Source organism: Salvelinus fontinalis, chromosome 4 (assembly GCF_029448725.1).
Source record: "Salvelinus fontinalis isolate EN_2023a chromosome 4, ASM2944872v1, whole genome shotgun sequence".
Lineage (NCBI taxonomy): Eukaryota > Metazoa > Chordata > Actinopteri > Salmoniformes > Salmonidae > Salvelinus > Salvelinus fontinalis.
The window spans coordinates 49136043-49156093 of record NC_074668.1 but is presented as its reverse complement, the minus strand read 5'-3'; the positions used below and the strand labels follow the sequence as shown (position 1 = coordinate 49156093).

Genomic DNA, 20051 nt, shown 5'->3' with positions numbered 1-20051 from the left:
ATCTTTCATATGCTGTATTGGACTTGTTAAAGCTGTGAAAGTTAAATATTTCTAAAAAATATATTTTGAATTTCGCGCCTTGCACTTGAAGTGGCTGTTGTCATATTGTGCCCGGCTTCGGGCTTGCAGCCCAAAGAAGTTAAACACTGTTTCCCATCCTTGTTCAATCAACCATAAACAATTAATGAACATGCACCTGTGGAACGGTCGTTAAGACACTAACAGCTTACAGAGCGTAGGCAATTAAGGGAGACAGGACGGTTCAGCTGATCGTCCTCGCAGTGGCAGACCACGCGTAACAACACATGCACAGGATCGGTACATCCGAACATCACACCTGCGGGACAGGTACAAAATGGCAACAACAACTGCTCGAGTTACACCAGGAACGCACAATCCCTCCATCAGTGCTGACTGTCCGCAATAGGCTGAGAGAGGCTGGACTGATGGCTTGTAGGCCTGTTGTAAGGCAGGTCCTCACCAGACATCACCGGCAACAACATCGACTATGGGCACAAACCCACCTTCGCTGGACCAGACAGGCCTAGCAAAAAGTGCTCTCCACTGACGAGTCGCAGTTTTGTCTCACCAGGGGTGATGGTCAGATTCGCGTTTATCATCGAATGGAATGAGCGTTACACCCAGGCCTATACTCTGGAGTGGGATCAATTTGAAGGTGGAGGGTTCGTCATGGTCTGGGGCGTTGTGTCACAGCATCATTGGACTGAGCTTGTTGTCATTGCCTGCAATCTCAACGCTGTACGTTACAGGGAAGACATCCTCCTCCCTCATGTGGTACCCTACCTGCAGGCTTATCCTGACATTATGGCAGCATTCGCGCAAAACTGAAAGCGCGAACCACTGCTTTTAATCATGGCATGGCGACCGGAAGCATGATCGAATACAAACAAGTGTAGCTATTCCCTCCGCAAGGCAATCAGACAAGCTAAGCGCCAGTATAGAGACAAAGTAGAGCAATTCAACGGCTCATAGACGAGACGTATGTGGCAGGGTCTACAGTAAATCACGGATTACAAAAAGAAAACCAGCCCCGTCGTGGACACCGACGTCTTGCTCCCAGACAAATTAAACAACTTCTTTGCTCGCTTGGAGGACAATGGGACCTGTTGGATCGGAGGGTTAGGGCTTGGGCCATTCTCCTCAGAAATGTCTGGGAACTTGCAGGTGCCTTGGTGGAAGAGTGGGTTAACATCTCACAGCAAGAACTGGCAAATCTGGTGCAGACCATGAGGAGGAGATGCACTGCAGTACTTAATGCCGCTGGTGGCCACACCAGATATTGACTGTAACTTTTGATTTTGACCCCCCCTTTGTTCAGGGACACATTATTCAATTTATGTTAGTCACATGTCTGTGGAACTTGTTAAGTTTATGTCTCAGTTGTTGAATCTTGTTATGTTCATACAAATATTTACACATGTTAAGTTTGCTGAAAATAAACGCAGTTGACGGTGAGAGGAAATTTCTTTTTTTGCTGAGTTTACATTGTGTGTGACTTAAACTGTATTTTTGTTCACAAAATGTGCTAACATAGGTACATATCAAATCCATGGTATGCAAGGATGTACCCTTATTCTCTTGGGACATTCATTGGGATCTCTTCATCTGCAGACAGGGTTTTACATATCTCTGTATCAGAGGACAGAAAACATCACAAAAGAAACAGGCTGCATTACACTCAAATTAGACAGCACTGAATATTATGTTGTTATCTCTCTGTCCTCAGTTTCTCTCACGAGGGAATGGAAATGGAGAATATTTTCATAATGTCCTTCCACAAAGGTACCTGCCCTATCCAGAGTAGCATACTCTCCCTTCTGAAAGTTTGAACTGCTAGCTAATCCATTCACCCTCTTCCATGGTTGTTAGCTAGCTACCTAGATACAAATGCATTTAGACTTACATCAAGATAGCCAGCTGACTAGCTAATATCAAGTTTGCAAACTGGTGAAATTTAATCCACTTAGCCAGCTATACGGTATGTAAAGTTAGCTAACATTACATTAGCAGTTCATTTGAGTTAGCCTGCACACTAAGGTTCTGTAGCAAGCTAGTTAGCTAATAATAATACATTGTTTTTGATCATTTCAAAATATATTTACTTACTTGTAAAGGGGTTCCCACTGCCTCCGTTGTCTGGCTCCTTAGAAAAACAAAATAATTTGCAATCTTCCTGAAATTTCCGGTGGTATCAAAATGCAGCCAGCCATCTGGACGATTGGAGAACTTCCAACAGATGGACTTTGGTCTTCCAACATGGTGACTGGTGCGTTTGTTAAGTGATTTGTAGGCCCTCTATGTTTAGTGACACGTGTTATAATGGCTTCACCATATAAATGTGTTCTTATTCTATTTCTATGGAAACAAATCAGCACTAATCATTGCTAGCTTGCTAGTTATCAAAGTGAGTGTTCACTTAGGGCCAATGGTGAAAAGAATTGCACTTTTTTGTAAATTAGTAAGCTGGCTAGTTGAGTTTTACAAACATGATAAGCCACAGGAGCTAAAATTGTTAATCACAATGAAAATAAAGCACATACACTGACATTTGATTCACTTAAAACCTGTTAAACCGAGCGGTTCTTTTGGACCCAGTTCCGGTTCTGCAGAGCTTAGCCTAAGTGGTTCCTACTGAGTCAATTTCGGTCAGAAAATAGAAAGTGACATATCATTTGAAAGCTACAGCACTTGTCTTTTTGGAAATCTAGCTCAAATCTTAGTGCTGGCAATGTCATAAAGTGTCATATGTTATTCCTGTAAGATGAAAAATTAAGACATGTGCTATGTCAACAGAGCGCGTCAGACCTCATCCAGTGGCAGTTTAGATTTAGGCAGTTTAGATCTAATCCCTAAACTACATTTCAATTTGATTTTAAAACAATGGAGCAAATAGATTACATTTCATATTGGTTTAAAGTCTAAATTTAATTTAGTTTAGAAGAAGGATTCAATTTAACTACACTGAACACTGAATATAAACATGTAAAGTGCTGGTCCCTTGTTTTATGAGTTGAAATAAAAGATCCCAAAAATGTTGTGCACAAATTTGTTTACATCCCTGTTAGTGAGCATTTTATGCTTTGTCAAGATAATCCACCTGAGAGGTGTGGCATATCAAGAAGCTGATTAAACAGCATGATCATTACACAGGGAACAATAAACATTTTTGTCACACAACCCAATGCCACAGATGTCTAACGTTTTGAGTGAGCATGCAATTGGCATGCTGACTGCAGGAATGTCCACCAGAGCTGTTGCCAGAGAATGTAATGTTTATTTCTCTACCATAAGCCGCCAACATCGTTTCAGAGTGTTTGGTAGTACTTCCAACCAGCTTCACAACCGTAGACCACGTGTAACCATGCCAGCCCAGGACCTCCACATTTGGATTCTTCACCTGTGGGATCGTCAGAGGTGGGAGGGGAAACTCATTCTGATTGGCTGGGCCTGGCTCCCCAGTGGGTGGACCTATGCCCTCCCAGTCCCACCCATGGCTGCGCCCCTGCCCAGTCATGTAAAATCCATAGATTAGGGCCTAATATATTATTTTCAGTTGACTGATTTACTTATATGATCTGTAAATCAGCAAAATCTTTGAAATTGTTGAATGTTGCGTTAATATTTTTGTTCAGTATGGTCTAAATTTCAAACTAGGTTTAAAGTTTTGTGAAACAACATTAATAGTTAAACCTTGATTTAACCCAGTTTTAGAGTTCATACATTTTGGTGCAACCCACCCTTAATGTGTAAGTGAACAGATCAGTCTGCAGACAGATATGAGGGCAGTTTCCCATCCAGTGGAGGGAGAGGGGAGCAAAAATATCCAGTGTCACAGTGGTAATATTTAAACACAATTGGAGACATCTGTCATTTTTGCGACAGGTTATTATTGACACGCCAGCGCTATTGTACCTAGCAAAATAGTGTAGAAGCAATTGCTAACTAACTGTAAACAATTGTAGGAATCTTGGCTAACTGAGGCGAACAATTCACTAATTTAGTTAACCTATCTGATTAAAGACTAAAAGTTCTAAAATATAGCTAACTAAGCCAATCACAGGTCTCCTTTGACTGTACATTATAAGGTCGTCCGGGTTACGGTTTGGACGGGGTAGGCCGTCATTGTAAATAAGATGTTTTTCTTAACTGACTTGCCTAATTAAATAGTTTAAATAAATAAGAGGAAGGTGAGTGACGTGATTGATGGAGACAGGGGTAGGATGAGGTAGGACAGAACTCCGACCGGCGTCTCTCTACTGGATGGTGCTAAGGGTTTGGAGGGGACTTATCACGGGAGTGTGGACACTCTTACCAAGATGAAGTGTAGCAGGGGACTGCTTCTCTGGCAAATTCAGAAGAGGTATCAGTTCCATACAAAGGGGGCAGAGTTCACCAGGGCTAAGGTGAATGAGAAAGGAGGAATGTCCTAACTACAATGATCAGTTCATATTTGGTGTTGCACAGGGCATAGGAACCATTCAATAGGAACCAATCAGAATCAAATGGGACAATATGGTTAGGGACTAACATGAACTTGTCCAGTAAGAAATGCTTGTTTTCATTGCAAAATGTGTTCTGTTTTACTACGGTGTGCACTAATGAATACACCCCATGGATTAGCTAGAGGGGTTTTGAGTAAATGAGAGTGGTTGCTGGGTAGTGTAGTTTTCTCACCATCTGAAGGATGTCTTCTATCCTCAGCTGGGAATCTGCTTCCTGCTCATCCAGAGAAAGGGTACTGCAGAAACATTTCACCTGATTGGTCAATACTAGTCATAAAACTGAAGGATTGATCTATACCTCTACCAAAGTACATAATATGTGTAATTGTCCAGGCTGCTGTCATACATTTAAAATGTTAATGTTTAACCTGTTGGGGCTGGGGGCGCTGTTGTCACTATTTATGGTAATCGTGTAATTTTTGAAACGGCTTCCTACAAAATTCTTGATCGTACAATATGCATATTATTATTATTATTGGATAGAAAACAGTCTATAGTTTCTATAGGAGTTGAAATTTTGTCTCTAAGTGGAACAGAACCCATTCTACAGCAATTTCCCTGACATGGAGTCAGATTTCAGAAATTTTGGCCACTGTTCTGGAGTCAGTTTTAAAGCCAATGTTATTCCTATGAGTATACGGACACTGCTTACGTCTTCCCCTGAATGCCTTTACGTGATGACGATTTGAATGGGGTCGATTGCGCGTTCACAGGCACTATAAATTAAAAAACCCTGTAGCTAGTCACTCTTTTGGAGCTGCGTCATGCGCCTGGAGGACACCGACCCGCACCTGTTCCAAGCATTAGTGTTGGGAGTAATCTTTCTCCGGTCATGTTAAGACTCGTTATAGGAGTTAAAAACATCATAAGGTAGTTAATTTAAAGCGTTTTATAGCAATTTATATCCGTTTAGTGCGATTTTGGGACATTTATTTCTGAAACGCTGTGAATCGCTGGGCACGCTTCCAGTTCATGCTGAACGCAGTTGGCATTTCCACATGGCAAGAGGACGCTTTCCACCAAAAGACGATTAGACCCAAGAAAGGATCCTTTGCCCAAGATACTGATGGAAGAACAGCTCAAAGTAGGACATTTTTATTATGATAAATCGTGTTTCTGTCGAAAAATGTTAGTGGCTTAGGACGCCATGTTTTTTGACGTAGCTTCGCTTGGCGCAAACTGTATTGAAAAGTAAGGATAATTTAAAAAATGTAATTCCGCGATTGTATTAAGAATTAAATTGTCTATCAATCGCTGTCCACCCTTTATTTTTTAGTCACGTTTATGAGTATTTATGTATACGAGTAGATCACTGTCTAATATGGCGCACGGACATTTTCTCACCAGCTGGGCTACTTTCCCCATTGTCTAACCATGATTTTGGTGGCTAAATATGCACATTTTCGAACAAACTGTATATGCATGTTGTAATGTGATGTTACAGGGGTGTCATCTGAAGAATTCTGAGAAGGTTAGTGAAAAAAATAATATATTTTGGCGATGTTTACGTTATCGCTCACTTTGGCTAGAATTAATGCTGGGGTAATGTTTGCACATGTGCTATGCTAATATAACGATTTATTGTGTTTTCGCTGTAAGACACTTAGAAAATCTGAAATATTGTCTGTATTCACAGGATCTGTGTCTTTCGATTAGTGTATGCTGTGTATTTTTACGAAATGTTTGATGATTAGTAAGTAGGTAAACACGTTGCTCTATGTAGTTATTCTAGTCCATTTGTGACGGTGGGTGCAATTGTAACCTATGCCATCTACCTGAAATATGCACATTTTTCTAACAAAACCTATCCCATACCATAAATATGTTATCAGACTGTCATCTGATGAGTTTTTTTCTTGGTTAGGGGCTATAAATATCTTAGTTTAGCCGAATTAGTGATAGCTACTGTTGTTGGTGGACAAAGAAAAATGGTGGATTATGCTAATGTGTTTTTAGGTAATAGATTTACATCTTTACATATTGTGTCTTCCCTGTAAAACATTTTAAAAATCGGACATGTTGGCTGGATTCACAAGATCTGTGTCTTTCATTAGCTGTATTGGACTTTAATGTGTGAAAGTTAAATATTTAAAAAAAATATTTTTTTTGAATTTCGCGGCTCTGCCTTTTCAGTGGGGGTGGGGGGGGAGTGCCGCTAGCGGCACTCTCATCCTCGACAGGTTAACCTGAATAATAGGCTGATAGTGACTAAGTGGACTGGGATCGAATGCCTGTCGTTGGTTTCATGACTATCTAAAGGAAAGAAGTCAGGCTGTTAGAGTCGACGGCATCCAGTCGGAGCCATTGGAGTTGGTTAAAGGTGTCCCACAAGGTTCTATACTTGGTCCATTACTGTTCACTCTCTACAAAGCAATATCGGTGATGAGATAAGGAAGTGTAAAATTCATCTATATGCTGATGACACTGTCATGTACTCTACCACTTCAACGGCTGACCAAGCATTATCACTATTGGAGACAGATTTCAAGAACTTGCCTCTTCTGGGAAGGTACTCCACTAAATGTTGGAACATTGCTGCAGAGACTTGCTTCCATTCAGCCACAAGAGCATTAGTGAGGTTGAGCACTGATGTTGGACGATTAGTTCTGGCTCACAGTAGGCGTTCCAATTCATCCCAAAGGTGTTCAATGGGGTTGAGGTCAGGGCTCTGTGCAGGCCAGTCAGGTTCTTCCACACTGATATCGACAAAGCATTTCTGTATGGACCTTGTTTTATGTATTGTGGCATTGTCATGCTGAAACAGGAAAGGGCCTTCCCCAAACTGTTGCCACAAAGTTAAAAGCACAGTATCGTCTAGAATGTCATTGGATGCTGTAGCGTTCGGGCTAGGGGCCTAGCCCAAACCGTGAAACTCAGCCCCAGACCATTATTCCTCCTCCACCAAACTTACAGTTATGCATTGGGGCAGGTAGCGTTCTCCTGCCATCCCCCAAACCTAGATTTGTCCATCTGACTACCAGATGGTGAAGCGTGATTCATCACTCCAGAGAATGCTTTTCCACTGGTCCAGAGTCCAATGGTGGCAAGCTTTACACCACTCCAGCCGACACTTGGCATTGCGCATGGTGATCTTAGGCTTGTGTGTGGCTGCTCGGCCATGGAAACCCATTTCATAAAGCTCCCGACGAACAGTTATTCTGCTGATGTTGCTTCCAGAGGCAGTTTGGAACTCGGTAGTGAGTGTTGCAACCAAGGACAGAATATTGTTACGCGCTACGTGCTTAAGGACTTGACAGTCCTGTTCTGATAGCTTGTGTGGCCTACCACTTCGTGGCTGAGCCGTTGTTGCTCCTAGACATTTCCACTTCAAAATAACAACACTTACAGTTGACCGGGGCAGCTCTAGCAGGGCAGAAATTTGATGAACTGACTTGTTGGAAAGGTGGCATCCTATGACGGTGGCACGTTGAAAGTCACTGAGCTCTTCAGTAAGGCCATTCTACTGCCAGTGTTTGTCTATGGAGATTGTATGGCTGTGTGCTCGATTTTATACACCTGTCAGCAACGGGTGTGGCTGAAATAGCCAAATCCACTAATTCGAAGGGGTGTCCACATACTTTTGTATATATAGTGTATGTGGCCAGTAGCTGCTTGTGTGTACGTGTACATGTGTGTATGTGTTCATTTGAGTGTGTGTGTTTGTGCATGCCTGCATGTTTGTGTGTACCTTAGTATATTAGCAGTAGCTTTTCTCTCCTGTGGCAATAGGTCTGGATCTCTGAGTATCTCCTCTAGTAGACAGATCACTCCCATCTTCAACTCACTGTTCATCTCAAAGTCCTAAACAACACACACACACACACACACACACACACACACACACACACACACTTAAGAGATATTGCCCGAGAAGCCGTTGTTTGGAGGATACAGCGCATTCGGAAAGTTTTCAGACCCCTTTACTTTTTCAGCTTTATTCAAAAATTGATTTTTTTAAAGAATCCTCAATCTACACACAATACCCCATAATGACGAAGAAAAAAACTATTTTTAGAAACGTTTACAAATGTATTACAAATAAAAAAACACATACCTTATTTACATAAGTATTCAGTCCCTTTGCTATGAGACTCGAAATTTAGCTTTCCATTGATCATCATTGAGATGTTTTGACAACTTGATTGGAGTCCACCTGTGGTAAATTCAATTAATTGGACTTGACTTGGAAAGGCACACGCCTGTCTACATAAGGTCCCACAGTTGACAGTGCATATCAGAGCAAAAACCGAGCCATGAGGTCGAAGTAATTGTCTGAGAATTCGGGGGAGAAGGGCATTGGTCAGGGAGGTGACCAAGAACCAGATGGTCACTCTGACAGAGCTCTAGTGTTCCTCTGTGGAGATGGGAGAACCTTCCAGAAGGACAACCATCTTTGCAACACTCCAAAAATCAGGCCTTCATGGTAGAGTGGCCAGACGGAAGCCACGACAGCACGCTTTTAGTTTGCCAAAAGGCACCTAAAGGACTCTGAGACCATGAGAAACAAGATTCTCTGGTCTGATGAAATCAAGATGGAACTCTTTGGCCTGAATGCCAAGCGTCACGCCTGGAGGAAACCTGGCACTATCCCTACAGAGAAGCATGGTGGTAGCAGCATCGTGCTGTAGGGATGTTTTCCAGCGGCAGGGTCTGAGAGACTAGTCAGGATTGAAGGAAAAATGAACGGAGCAAAGTACGGAGAGATCCTTGATGAAAACCTGTTCCAGAGCGCTCAGGACCTCAGACTGAGGCAAAGGTTCACCTTCCAACAGGACAACAACCCTAAGCACGCAGCCAAGACAACACAGGAGTGGCTTCGGGACAAGTCTCTGAATGTCCTTTAGTGGCCCAGACAGGACCCGGACTTGAACTCGATCAAACATCTCTGAAGAGACCTGAAAATAGCTGTGCAGCAATGCTCCCCATCCAACCTGACAGAGCTTGAGAGGATCGGGAGAAACTCCCCAAATACAGGTGTGCCAAGCTTGTACAGTGGCTTGCAAAAGTATACATCCCCCTTCCTTGGCATTTTTACTATGTTGATGCCTCACAACCTGGAATTAAAATGGATTTCTGGGGGGTTTGTATCATTTGATTTACATAACATGCCTACCACTTTGAAGATGAAAAATATGTTTTATTGTGAAACAAACAAGAAATAAGACAAAAAAACAGAAAACTTGAGCATGCATAACTATTCACCCCCCCCCCCCCCCAAAAAAAAAGTAAATACTTTGTAGAGCCACCTTTTGCAGCAATTACAGCTGCAAGTCTCTTGGGTATGTTTCTATAAGCTTGGCACATCTAGCCACTGGGATTTCTTCCCATTCTTCAAGGCAAAACTTCTTCAGCTCCTTCAAGTTGGATGGGTTCCGCTGGTGTACAGCAATCTTCAAGTCATACTCAATTGGATTGAGGTCTGGGCTTTGACTAGGCTATTCCAAGACATTTAAATGTGTCCCCTTAAACCACTTGAGTGTTGCTTTGACAGTATGGTTAGGGTCATTGTCCTGCTGGAAGGGGAACCTCCGTCCCAGTCTCAAATCTCTGGAAGACTGAAACAGGTTTCCATGAAGAATTTCCCTGTATTTAGCATCATCCATCATTCCTTCAATTCTGACCAGTTTCCCAGTCCCTGCCGATGAAAAACATCCCCACAGCATGTTGCTGCCACCACCATGCTTCACTGTGGGGATGGTGTTCTCGGGGTGATGCGAGGTGTTTGGTTTGCGCCAGACATAGCATTTACCTTGATGGCCAAAAAGCTCAATTTTAGTCTCATCTGACCAGAGTACCGTCTTCCATATGTTTGGGGATTTTCCCACATGCCTTTTGGCGAACACCAAACGTGTTTTATTATTTATTTTATTTAAGTAACAGCTTTTATGGCTATTCTTCCGTAAAGCCCAGCTCTGTGGAGTATACGACTTAAAGTGGTCCTATGGACAGATACTCCAATCTCCGCTGTGGAGCATTGCAGCTCCTTCAGGGTTTTCTTTGGTCTCTTTGTTTCCTCTCTGATTAATGACCGCTTTGCATGGTCCGGCAGGTTTGTTGTGGTGCCATATTATTTCATTTTTTTTATAATGCATTTTATGGTGCTCTTCGGGATGTTCAAAGTTTCAGATACTTTTTATAACACAACCCTGACCTGTACTTCTCCACAACTTTGACTCTGACCTATTTTGAGAGCTCCTTGGTCTTCATAGTGCCGCTTGCTTGGTGGTGCCCCTTGCTTAGTGGTGTTGCAGACTCTGGGGCCTTTCAGAACAGGTGTTCCTATACTGAGATCATGTGACAGATCATGTGGCACTTAAATAAATTCCACCTGTGTGCAATCTAACGAATTATGTGACTTCTGAAGGTAATCGGTTGCAACATATCTTTTTTAGGGGCTTCATGGCAAAGGGGGTGAATACATATGCACGCACCACTTTTCCGTTTTAGATTTTTTTGAATTTTGAAACAAGTTATTTTCTTTCATTTCACTTCACCAATTTGGACTATTTTGTGTATGTCCACTACATGAAATCCAAATAAAAATCTATTTAAAATTACAGTTTGCAATGAAACGAAATAGGAAAAATGCCAAGGGGGTGAATACTTTTGCAAGGCACTGTAGTGTCATACCCAAGAAGTATCGAGGCTGTAATCACTGCCAAAGGTGCTTCAACAAAGTACCGAGTAAGGGGTCTGAATACTTACTTAAATGTGACATATATTTTTTGGGTGCAAACATTTATGAAAACAGTTTTTACTTTGTCATTATGGGGTGTTGTGTGTAGATTGATGAGTTTTTAAATTTAAATTTAATAAGGCTGTAACCTAACAAAATGTGGAAAAAGTCAAGGGGTCTGAATACTTTCCAAAGGTACTGTACATAGACAGTGTGTACAGACCTGGGAGTGTTTTGAGACCCAGTGTCGAAGTACATTGAGGACTCTGTTAGTAGCAGCTCTTCTGATGATAAACTCCTTATCACATGTCCTCTCTGAGTTATTAAACACTGGTGGAGAGAGGAGAACAATTAGTGTGTGTGCTTGTGTGTGTGTGTGTGTGTGTGTGTGTGTGTGTGTGTGTGTGTGTGTGTGTGTGTGTGTGTGTGTGTGTGTACCTGGGGGAGAGCCATGTCCTGCTGCAGCTGTAGCAATAGCAAAGGCTGAGGCAGGAGAAACAGAGCAACGAGAGTTCTCCCCTGACTGAACTAGAGAGAGAAATGAAAGAGAGAGAGAGACCGAGAGAGAGAAAAGTTATCCATTCACAAGCACACACAGCATTTCCACCTTGTGCTAACAGAATGTTCACGGTCCCAAAGTTTCTTTCACCGTCTGAGCCATTCTACACCATTCAGTCCAATACTGTCACCTTGTCTCAGCTGCCCTACATATGGGCTGCTTTAATGTCATCCAAACAGACTGTTGCATTAAGCTAAATCCAAGAAAAACTGTTACCAGTCTGACCAACACACACACACACACACACACACACACACACACACACACACACACACACGTCTTTGTGGGGTGGACTAGGTGTCTCTGAGCTATGTGTTGACCTAGGCACCAGGGCCAAGTGTCTATCTCCCTCTCTATGCCCCAGCTGAGTGGATTGCAGATGAGCCGTGCTCTGCCTTGTATGCTCCTCTGGCTCTGAAACTCCAACCAATGACTTGGGCTTGTTTAAAACCTCTTGACGGGGGCAGAAATTTTATGCTTGGAAAAATAACGTTCCCATTGTAAACTGCCTATTTCTCAGGTGCAGATGCTAGAATATGCATATAATTGACAGAGTAGGATAGAAAACACTCTAAAGTTTCCAAAACGGTCAAAATATTGTCTGGGAGTATAACAGAACTGATTTTGCAGGCGAAAACCTGAGAAAATCCAACCCGGAAGTGACTCTTATTTTGAAAAATCCCTGTTCCATTGCCTGCCTATCCTCCATTTAAAGGGATATCAACCAGATTCCTTTTCCTGTGGCTTCCTCAGGGTGTGAACAGTCTTTAGACAGTTTCAAGCTTTAATTTTGAAAAATTAGCTAGATTTATCAAAACACGTCAGTGGATACACGGATGTCCCTCCATTAGTTGATGCGTTCGACACTGTTTGCTCGATATTTTCTTTCTCTCCAGTATTGAATAGTTTATAGTCCGGTTGAAATATTATCGTTTATTGATGTTAAAAACAACCTGAGGATTGATTATTAAAAACGTTTGACATGTTTCTAAGAACTTTACGGATACTCTTTGAAATTTCCGTCAAGCCTTGATGACCTGTCTAAGGCTGTGGAATACTGAACATAACGCGCCAAACAAATGGAGGTTTTTGAATATAAAAATAATCTTTATCGAACAAAAGGAACATTTATTGTGTAACTGGGAGTCTCGTGAGTGCAAACATCCGAAGATCAAAGGTAAGCGATTCATTTTTATTGCTTTTCTGGCTTTCGTGACCAATCTACACTGCTGCTAGGTGTTCTTAATGTTTTGTCTAGTGATCGATAAACTCAAACGCTTGGATTGCTTTCGCTGTAAAGCATATTTTCAAAATCTGACACGACAGAATCTGACATGACACTGCTTTTCTCCTTACTTACTGCACTACAGTGGAGCTGATGAAAGATGAAAGGAGAGAAGGAGGAAGGAAGGAGGAGAGTGGAGGAGAGGAGAGGGGGATTTTGTAAATACATGACAGAGGGAATGGGGAGATTGCATATTTGTATTTATTCTGGATCCCCATTAGCTGCTGCCAAGCAGCTACTCTTCCTGGGGTCCAGGAAAATTAAGGCAGTTATACATTTGAAAAACATTACAATCATAACAGATTTCACAACATATTAACCTGTCCCATTAGGCTAGGCTATGCTAGTCAGCTTTTTTGATGAGGAGGATCCCGGATCCGGGAGAGAGAAGCGGTAGAGGTTTTAAGTATGTGCCCTCCAGGCATCTACTCTACTACCACTTATCTATAACACAAAATCCATGTGTACATGTGTCTATAGTGCGTATGTCATTGTGTGTTTGTATGCATTTGTCTATGTTTGTGTTGTTTCACAGTCCCTGCTGTTCCATAAGGTGTATTTTTATGTTTTTTAAAATCAAATTTTACTGCTGGCATGAGTTACTTTGATGTGGAATAGAGTTCCATGTAGTCATGGCTCTATGTAGGACTGTGCGCCTCCCATTGTCTGTTCTGGACTTGGGAACTGTGAAGAGACCTCTGGTGGCATGTCTTGTGGGGTATGCATGAGTGTCTGAGCTGTGTGCCATTAGTTCAAACAGACAGCAAATACAAGTAATGATGAAGTCAATCTCTCCTCCACTTTCAGCCAGGAGAGATTGACATGTATATCATTAATGTTAGCTCTCTGTGCACATTCAAGGGCCAGCCTGACTGCCCTGTTCTGAGCAATTGCAATTTCCCTAAGTACCTCTTTGTCACACCTGACCACACGACTGAACAGCAGTCCAGGTGCGACAAAACTAGAGCCTGTAGGACCTGCTTTGTTGATAGTGCTGTTAAGAATGCAGAGCAGCGCTTTATTATAGACAGACTTCTCCCCATCCTAGCTACTGTTGTATTAATATATTTTGACCAAGACAGTTTACAATCCAGGGTTACTCCAAGCAGTATAGTCTCCTCAACTTGCTCAATTTCCACATTATTCATTACACAATTTAGTTGAGGTTTAGGGATTAGTATATTTAGGACTAACTTATTCCTTGCCACCCAATTATGAAACTAACTGCAGTTCTTTGATAAGTGTTTGTTAAGTGTTGTTGATGTGTATAGTGTTAAGTCATCCGCATATTGGACACACGGCTTTACGCAAAGCCAGTAGCATGTCGTTAGTAAAGATATAAAAAATTAAGAGGCCATGACAGCTGCCCTGGTGAATTCCTGATATTCTACCTGGATTTTGTGGGAGAGGCTTCCATTAAAGAACACCCTCTGTGTTCTGTTAGACAGGTAACTCTTTACTCATTGTCCACAATATTGCAGGGGGTGCTATAACTTTCATGGTTCAACCTATCACCAGAGGGCGGCAGAGCCCGTCCCAGAAACATTAATGACACTCAGGTGTGTCCTATTACTCATTATGATTTCCCTGTTAAAACTTCTTATGGCTGCAAGGCAAAGTGTTGAGTAGCCAGTGAAATCGTGCCCATTTCAAACGGCCTCCTACTCAAATCTTGCTCGTACAATATGAATATTATTATTCTTTTTGGATAGAAAACACTTTCTAGTTTCTAAAACAGTTGGAATTATTTCTCTGAGTGATACAGAAGTCCTTCTGCAGCACTTTTCCTGACCAGGAAGTGAAATGCCAGAAATCGATGCTCTTTTCAACTTGATGCCTATACATGGTCTTGACACTTAGGAGTCTACTTAGACTCTATACGCCTTCCTATTGGTGTAAAGAGGATGTCAGAGAAGAAATTTTTGTGCTCATCTTGTTCTGTGGTGGAAAAAAACCTATTTCTTTGACGTGACCGTCCACTTCCGGTACTCTGGAGGAAGTGGGATTGACTTCTGTTTTGCCTTGGTAACGAACGGCTAACATTTCCGGCTCAATTTTTTTTTGATACATGTGACCATATCATCGTAATGTATGTTTTTTCAATATAGTTAAATCAGATTATTGAAACTTTATTCGGGAGTTTTGCCGTGTTCCGTCCTCTGACTGTGTTTACGTTGGAGAAATTTATGCCACTCGGCTAGTGCCAATGCTAATTGAAGAGGGAAATTTGCCATTCTGAATCGAAACAACGACTCATCTGGACAGAGGACACCTTCAACATTCTGATGAAAGATCAGCAAAAGTAAGACCCATTTTATGATGTTATTTCATATATCTGTCGTGCATGTGAACTGGTCGTGGGCGCCTAATTGTGTCTGTCTATTGTAGCTACGCTAATATAGCGATACATTTTGTTTTCGCTGTAAAACATTTAATAAATCGGAAATATTGTTTGGAATCACAAGATGCCTGTCTTTCAATTGCTGCAGACTATGTATTTTTCAGAAATGTTTTATGATGAGAAATTAGCTATTTGACGTTGGTGTCTGTAAATATTATGGCTGCTTTCGGTGCAATTTCGGATTGTAGCTGAAACGTAAACTATGTATAAATCAGAGTTTACCATTGCAGCCACCATTACAACTCTCACCAAAGCCACTAGATAACTACAGAGACCATCGTGTATTAGCTAATTACTCATCATAAAACATTTCTTAAAAATACACAGCGTGCAGCAGATGAAAGACACAGATCTTATGAATCTAGCCAATATTTCAGATTTTCTTAGTGTTTTACAGCGAAAACACAATATAGCGTTATTTTAGCTAACCACAATAGCCAACCACACAGCAGCATTGATTCAAGGCAAAAATAGCGATAACGTAATAACCCCCAAAATATATAAATTTTTTCACTAACCTTCTCAGAATTCTTCAGATGACAGTCCTGTAACATAATTTTACACAATGCATATAGAGTTTGTTCGAAAATGTGCATATTTAGCGGCACAATTCGTGGTTATACAACGTGATTATTGGCCAAAACTTCAAGCAATCTGTCGGGCGCCATCTTGGACAGGAACCTAATCTAATCCATAACTAATAATAAACTTGACTAAAAAAAATACAGGTTGGACAGCAATTGAAAGACAAATTAGTTCTTAATGCAATCGCTGAATTACATTTTTAAAATTAACCTTACTGGGCATACAGGGTGCGATAACGCAAGGCTACACCGAAAGAAATGTCGTCTTATGCGTTTCACTTTTTTCAACAGATCAACGAATTATCAGCATAAATAGTTCTTACTTTTAGATGAACTCCCATCAGAATCTTGGGAAAAGGTGTCCTTTGTCCAAAAGAATCGTTGCTAGGTTGTATTATGTCGTCTTCCACTTTTCAATTAGCAGTAAACATTAGCTTGAGAGATAGAGCTACCCAACTTTCTACAGCGCCAAGAAAATAAATACCCGAAAATCGCAATATACTGACAAACTGATATAATTCGGTTCAAAATAACAACATTACGATGTCCTCAACACCTATATCGGATAAAAACACAGCCTGAAATGTCTAAAATCTATAACCGATGTTTCCAAAAGAACGTCCCGAGCTCCTCACTGCGCCCGAGCGAAGGTGGAAAGAACGCGCCACCTCGTTCCCAATCAATTTATTAACTTTGGGAACTACGTAGAGACGCCATTTCAAGACTCCCTATTCCCTAACAACCAAGGGAAGGCGTATGCAGTGCATCTCAACCAATAGAAGACAGTCAGGGTTATCCACAGGTCTGGGAACAGCAAGCAGATTTCACAATTTTCAAATCCTCATAGGAGAATTGCTCTAAGTCTAGTTCTGTTTCACTTAGACATAATTCAAACGGTTTTAGAAACTAGAGAGTGTTTTCTATCCAATAGTAAAAATAATATGCATATTGTACGAGCAAGAATTGAGTACGAGGCAGTTTAATTTGGATACAAATTTGTGCTATGTCGAAATGGCACCCCCCTAGTGGCAAGAAGTTAAGTGTGCCTTGAATTCTAAATAAATCACAGATGGTGTGGGGTGCTTTGCTGGTGACACTATCACACCTTCCCCACACCATCACACCTCCATGCTTCATGGTGGGAACCACACATGCAGAGATCATCCGTTCACCTACTCTGCGTCTCACAAAGCCAGGGCGGTTCGAACCAAAAATCGGAAATGTGGACTCAGACGAAAGAACAAATTTCCATCGGTCTAATGTTCATTAATCGTGTTTCTTGGCCCAAGCGAGTCTCTTATTCTTATTGATGTTCTTTAGTAGTGGTTTCTTTGCAGCAATTGTACAATGAAGGTCTGATTCACGCAGTCTCATTTGATGTTGAGATGTGTCTGTTACTTGATCTCTGTGAAGCATTTATTTGGGCTGCAAGTTCTGAGGCTGGTAACTCTAATTAACTTATTCTCTGCAGAAGAGGTAACTCTGGGTCTTCCTTTCCTGTGAGAGACAGTTTCATTATAGAGCTTGATGGTTTTAGTGCAACTGCACTTAAAGAAACTTTGAAAGTTCTTGAAATTTTCCGGATTGACTGACATTCATGTCTTAAAGTAATGATGGATTGTCATTTCCCTTTGCTAATTTGAGCTGTTCTTGCCATAATGTGGACTTGGTCTTTTACCAGATAGAGCTATTTTCTATATACCACCCCTACCTTGTCACAACACAACTGATTGGCTCAAACGCATTAAAAGAAGTAAAGAAATTCCACAAATGAACTATTAACAAGGGGCAGCTGTTAATTGAAATGCATTCTAGTTGAGTACCTCATCAAATCAAAGTATTTGTATTTGTCACACACACAGAATAAAACAGGTGTAGACCTTACAGTGAAATGCTTACTTACAAGCCCTTAACCAACAATGCAGTTTTAAGAAAATACATAAATAAAGTAAAAGATAAAAGTAACAAATAATTGAAGAGCATCAGTAAAATAACAGGCTATATAAAAAAGGTACCCGTACAGAGTCAATGAGTCACCGGTGTTGAGATAATTGAGGTAATATGTTATGTATATGTAATAGTTATTAAAGTGACTATGCGTAGATAATAACAGAGAGTAGCAGCAGCGTAGAAGGGGGGGGGGGGGGCAATGCAAATAGTCTGCATAGCCATTTGATTAGATGTTCAGGAGTCTTATGGCTTGGGGGTAGGAGCTGTTAAGAAGCCTTTTGGACCTAGACTTGGCACTCTGGTAGCGCTTGCCGTGTGGTAGCAGAGAGTCTATGACTGGGGTGGCTGGAGTCTTTCACAATTTTTAGGGCCTTCCTCTGACACCGCCTGGTATAGAGGTCCTGGATGTCAGGAAGCTTGGCACCGGTGATGTGCTGGGCCATACGTAGTGCCTTGCGGTCGGAGGCCGAGCAGTGGTTATACCAGGCAGTGATTTAACCCGTCAGGATGCTCTCGATGACGCAGCTGTAAAACCTTTTGAGGATCTGAGGGCCCATGCCAAATCTTTTCAGTCTCCTGAGGGGGAATAGGTTTTGTCGTGCACTCTTCACGACTGTCTTGGTGTGCTTAGACTATGTTAGATTGTTGGTGATGTGGACGCCAAGGAACTTGAAGCTCTCAACCTGCTCCACGACAGCCCTGTCGCAGAAAATTGTGGCGTGCTCGGTCCTCCTTTTCCTGTAGTCCACAATCAACTCCTTTGTCTTGATCAAGTTGAGGGAGAGGTTGTTGTCCTTGCGCCACATGGTCAGGTCTCTGACCTCCTCCTGTCAGAGCAGCTCACAGATCACTGTACCTATACATAGCTTATCTGTAAATAGCCCATCCAATCTACCTCTTCCCCATACTGTATTTATTTATTTACCTTGCTCCTTTGCACCCCAGTATCTCAACTTGCACATTCATACTCTGCACATCCTACCAATCCAGTGTTGATTTGCTATATTGTAATTACTTTGCCACCATGGCCTATTTATTGCCTTACCTCTCTTATCCTACCTCATTTGCACATGCTGTATATAGATTTTCCTTCTGTATTATTGATTGTCTGTTTGTTTATTCCATGTGTAACTCTGTGTTGTTGTTTATGTCGGCGTGCTTTGCTTTATCTTGGCCAGGTCACAGTTGGAAATGAAAACTTGTTCTCAACTAGCCTACCTGGTTAAATGAAGGTGAAATACATTTTTAAAAAATAAGAAAATAGACTGCCTCATCATTGTCGGTGATCAGATACTGTTGTGTCATCGGCAAACTTAATGATGGTGTTGGAGTTGTGCCTGGCCGTGCAGTCATGAGTTAACAGGCAGTACAGGAAGGGACCGAACACACAGCCCTGCGGGGCCCCCGTGTTGAGCGTGGTGGATGTGTTGTTATCTACCCTTCCCACCTGGGGGCAGCCCGTCAGGAAGTCCAGGATCCAGTTACAAAGGGAGGTGTTTAGTCCCAGGGTCCTTAGCTTAGTGATGAGCTTTGAGAGCACTATGGTGTTGAACACAGATGTAGTCAATGAATAACATTCTCACATAGGTGTTCATTTTGTCCAGGTGTGAAAGGGCAGTGTGGAGTGCAATAGAGATTGCATCATCTGTGGACCTGTTGGGGCGGTATGCAAATTGGAGTGGGTCTAGGGTTTCTGGGAGGATGGTGTTGGTGTGAGCCATGACCAGCCTTTCAAAGCACTTCGTGACTACTGGTTGAGAGAATGCCAAGAATGTGCAAAGCTGTCAAGGCAAAGGGTGGCTACTTTGAAGAATCTCAAATACAAAACATATTTTGATTTGTTTAACGCTTTTTTTTTACTACATGATTCCATATTTGTTATTCCATAGTTTTGATGTCTTCTATTATTCTACAGTGTAGAACATAGTCATAATAAAGAAAAACCCTTGAATGAGTAAGTGTGTCTAAACTTTTGAATGGTACTGTATGCAAGTTATGAAAACAAAAAATATAATACATATTTGATGGCTGCCAAATATTTGATGAAGAACCAAAAACTAAATTAGTCTAAAT

General features: G+C 41.6%; 1 protein-coding gene across 2 annotated transcripts in view; it reads right to left on the bottom strand.

Annotated features, from left to right (window-relative positions):
- The window catches only part of rasgrf2b (Ras protein-specific guanine nucleotide-releasing factor 2b), a 234569-nt gene that overhangs the window by 45337 nt on the left and 169181 nt on the right, over positions 1-20051 (bottom strand). For both annotated transcript variants that reach the window (XM_055920447.1, XM_055920448.1), the window contains 4 exons: positions 11638-11727; positions 11423-11529; positions 8212-8324; positions 4696-4759 (listed from right to left, as the gene is read on the bottom strand). In XM_055920447.1, the coding sequence (XP_055776422.1) occupies positions 4696-4759; positions 8212-8324; positions 11423-11529; positions 11638-11727 (374 nt within the window). The remainder of the gene's footprint in view (positions 1-4695; positions 4760-8211; positions 8325-11422; positions 11530-11637; positions 11728-20051) is intronic.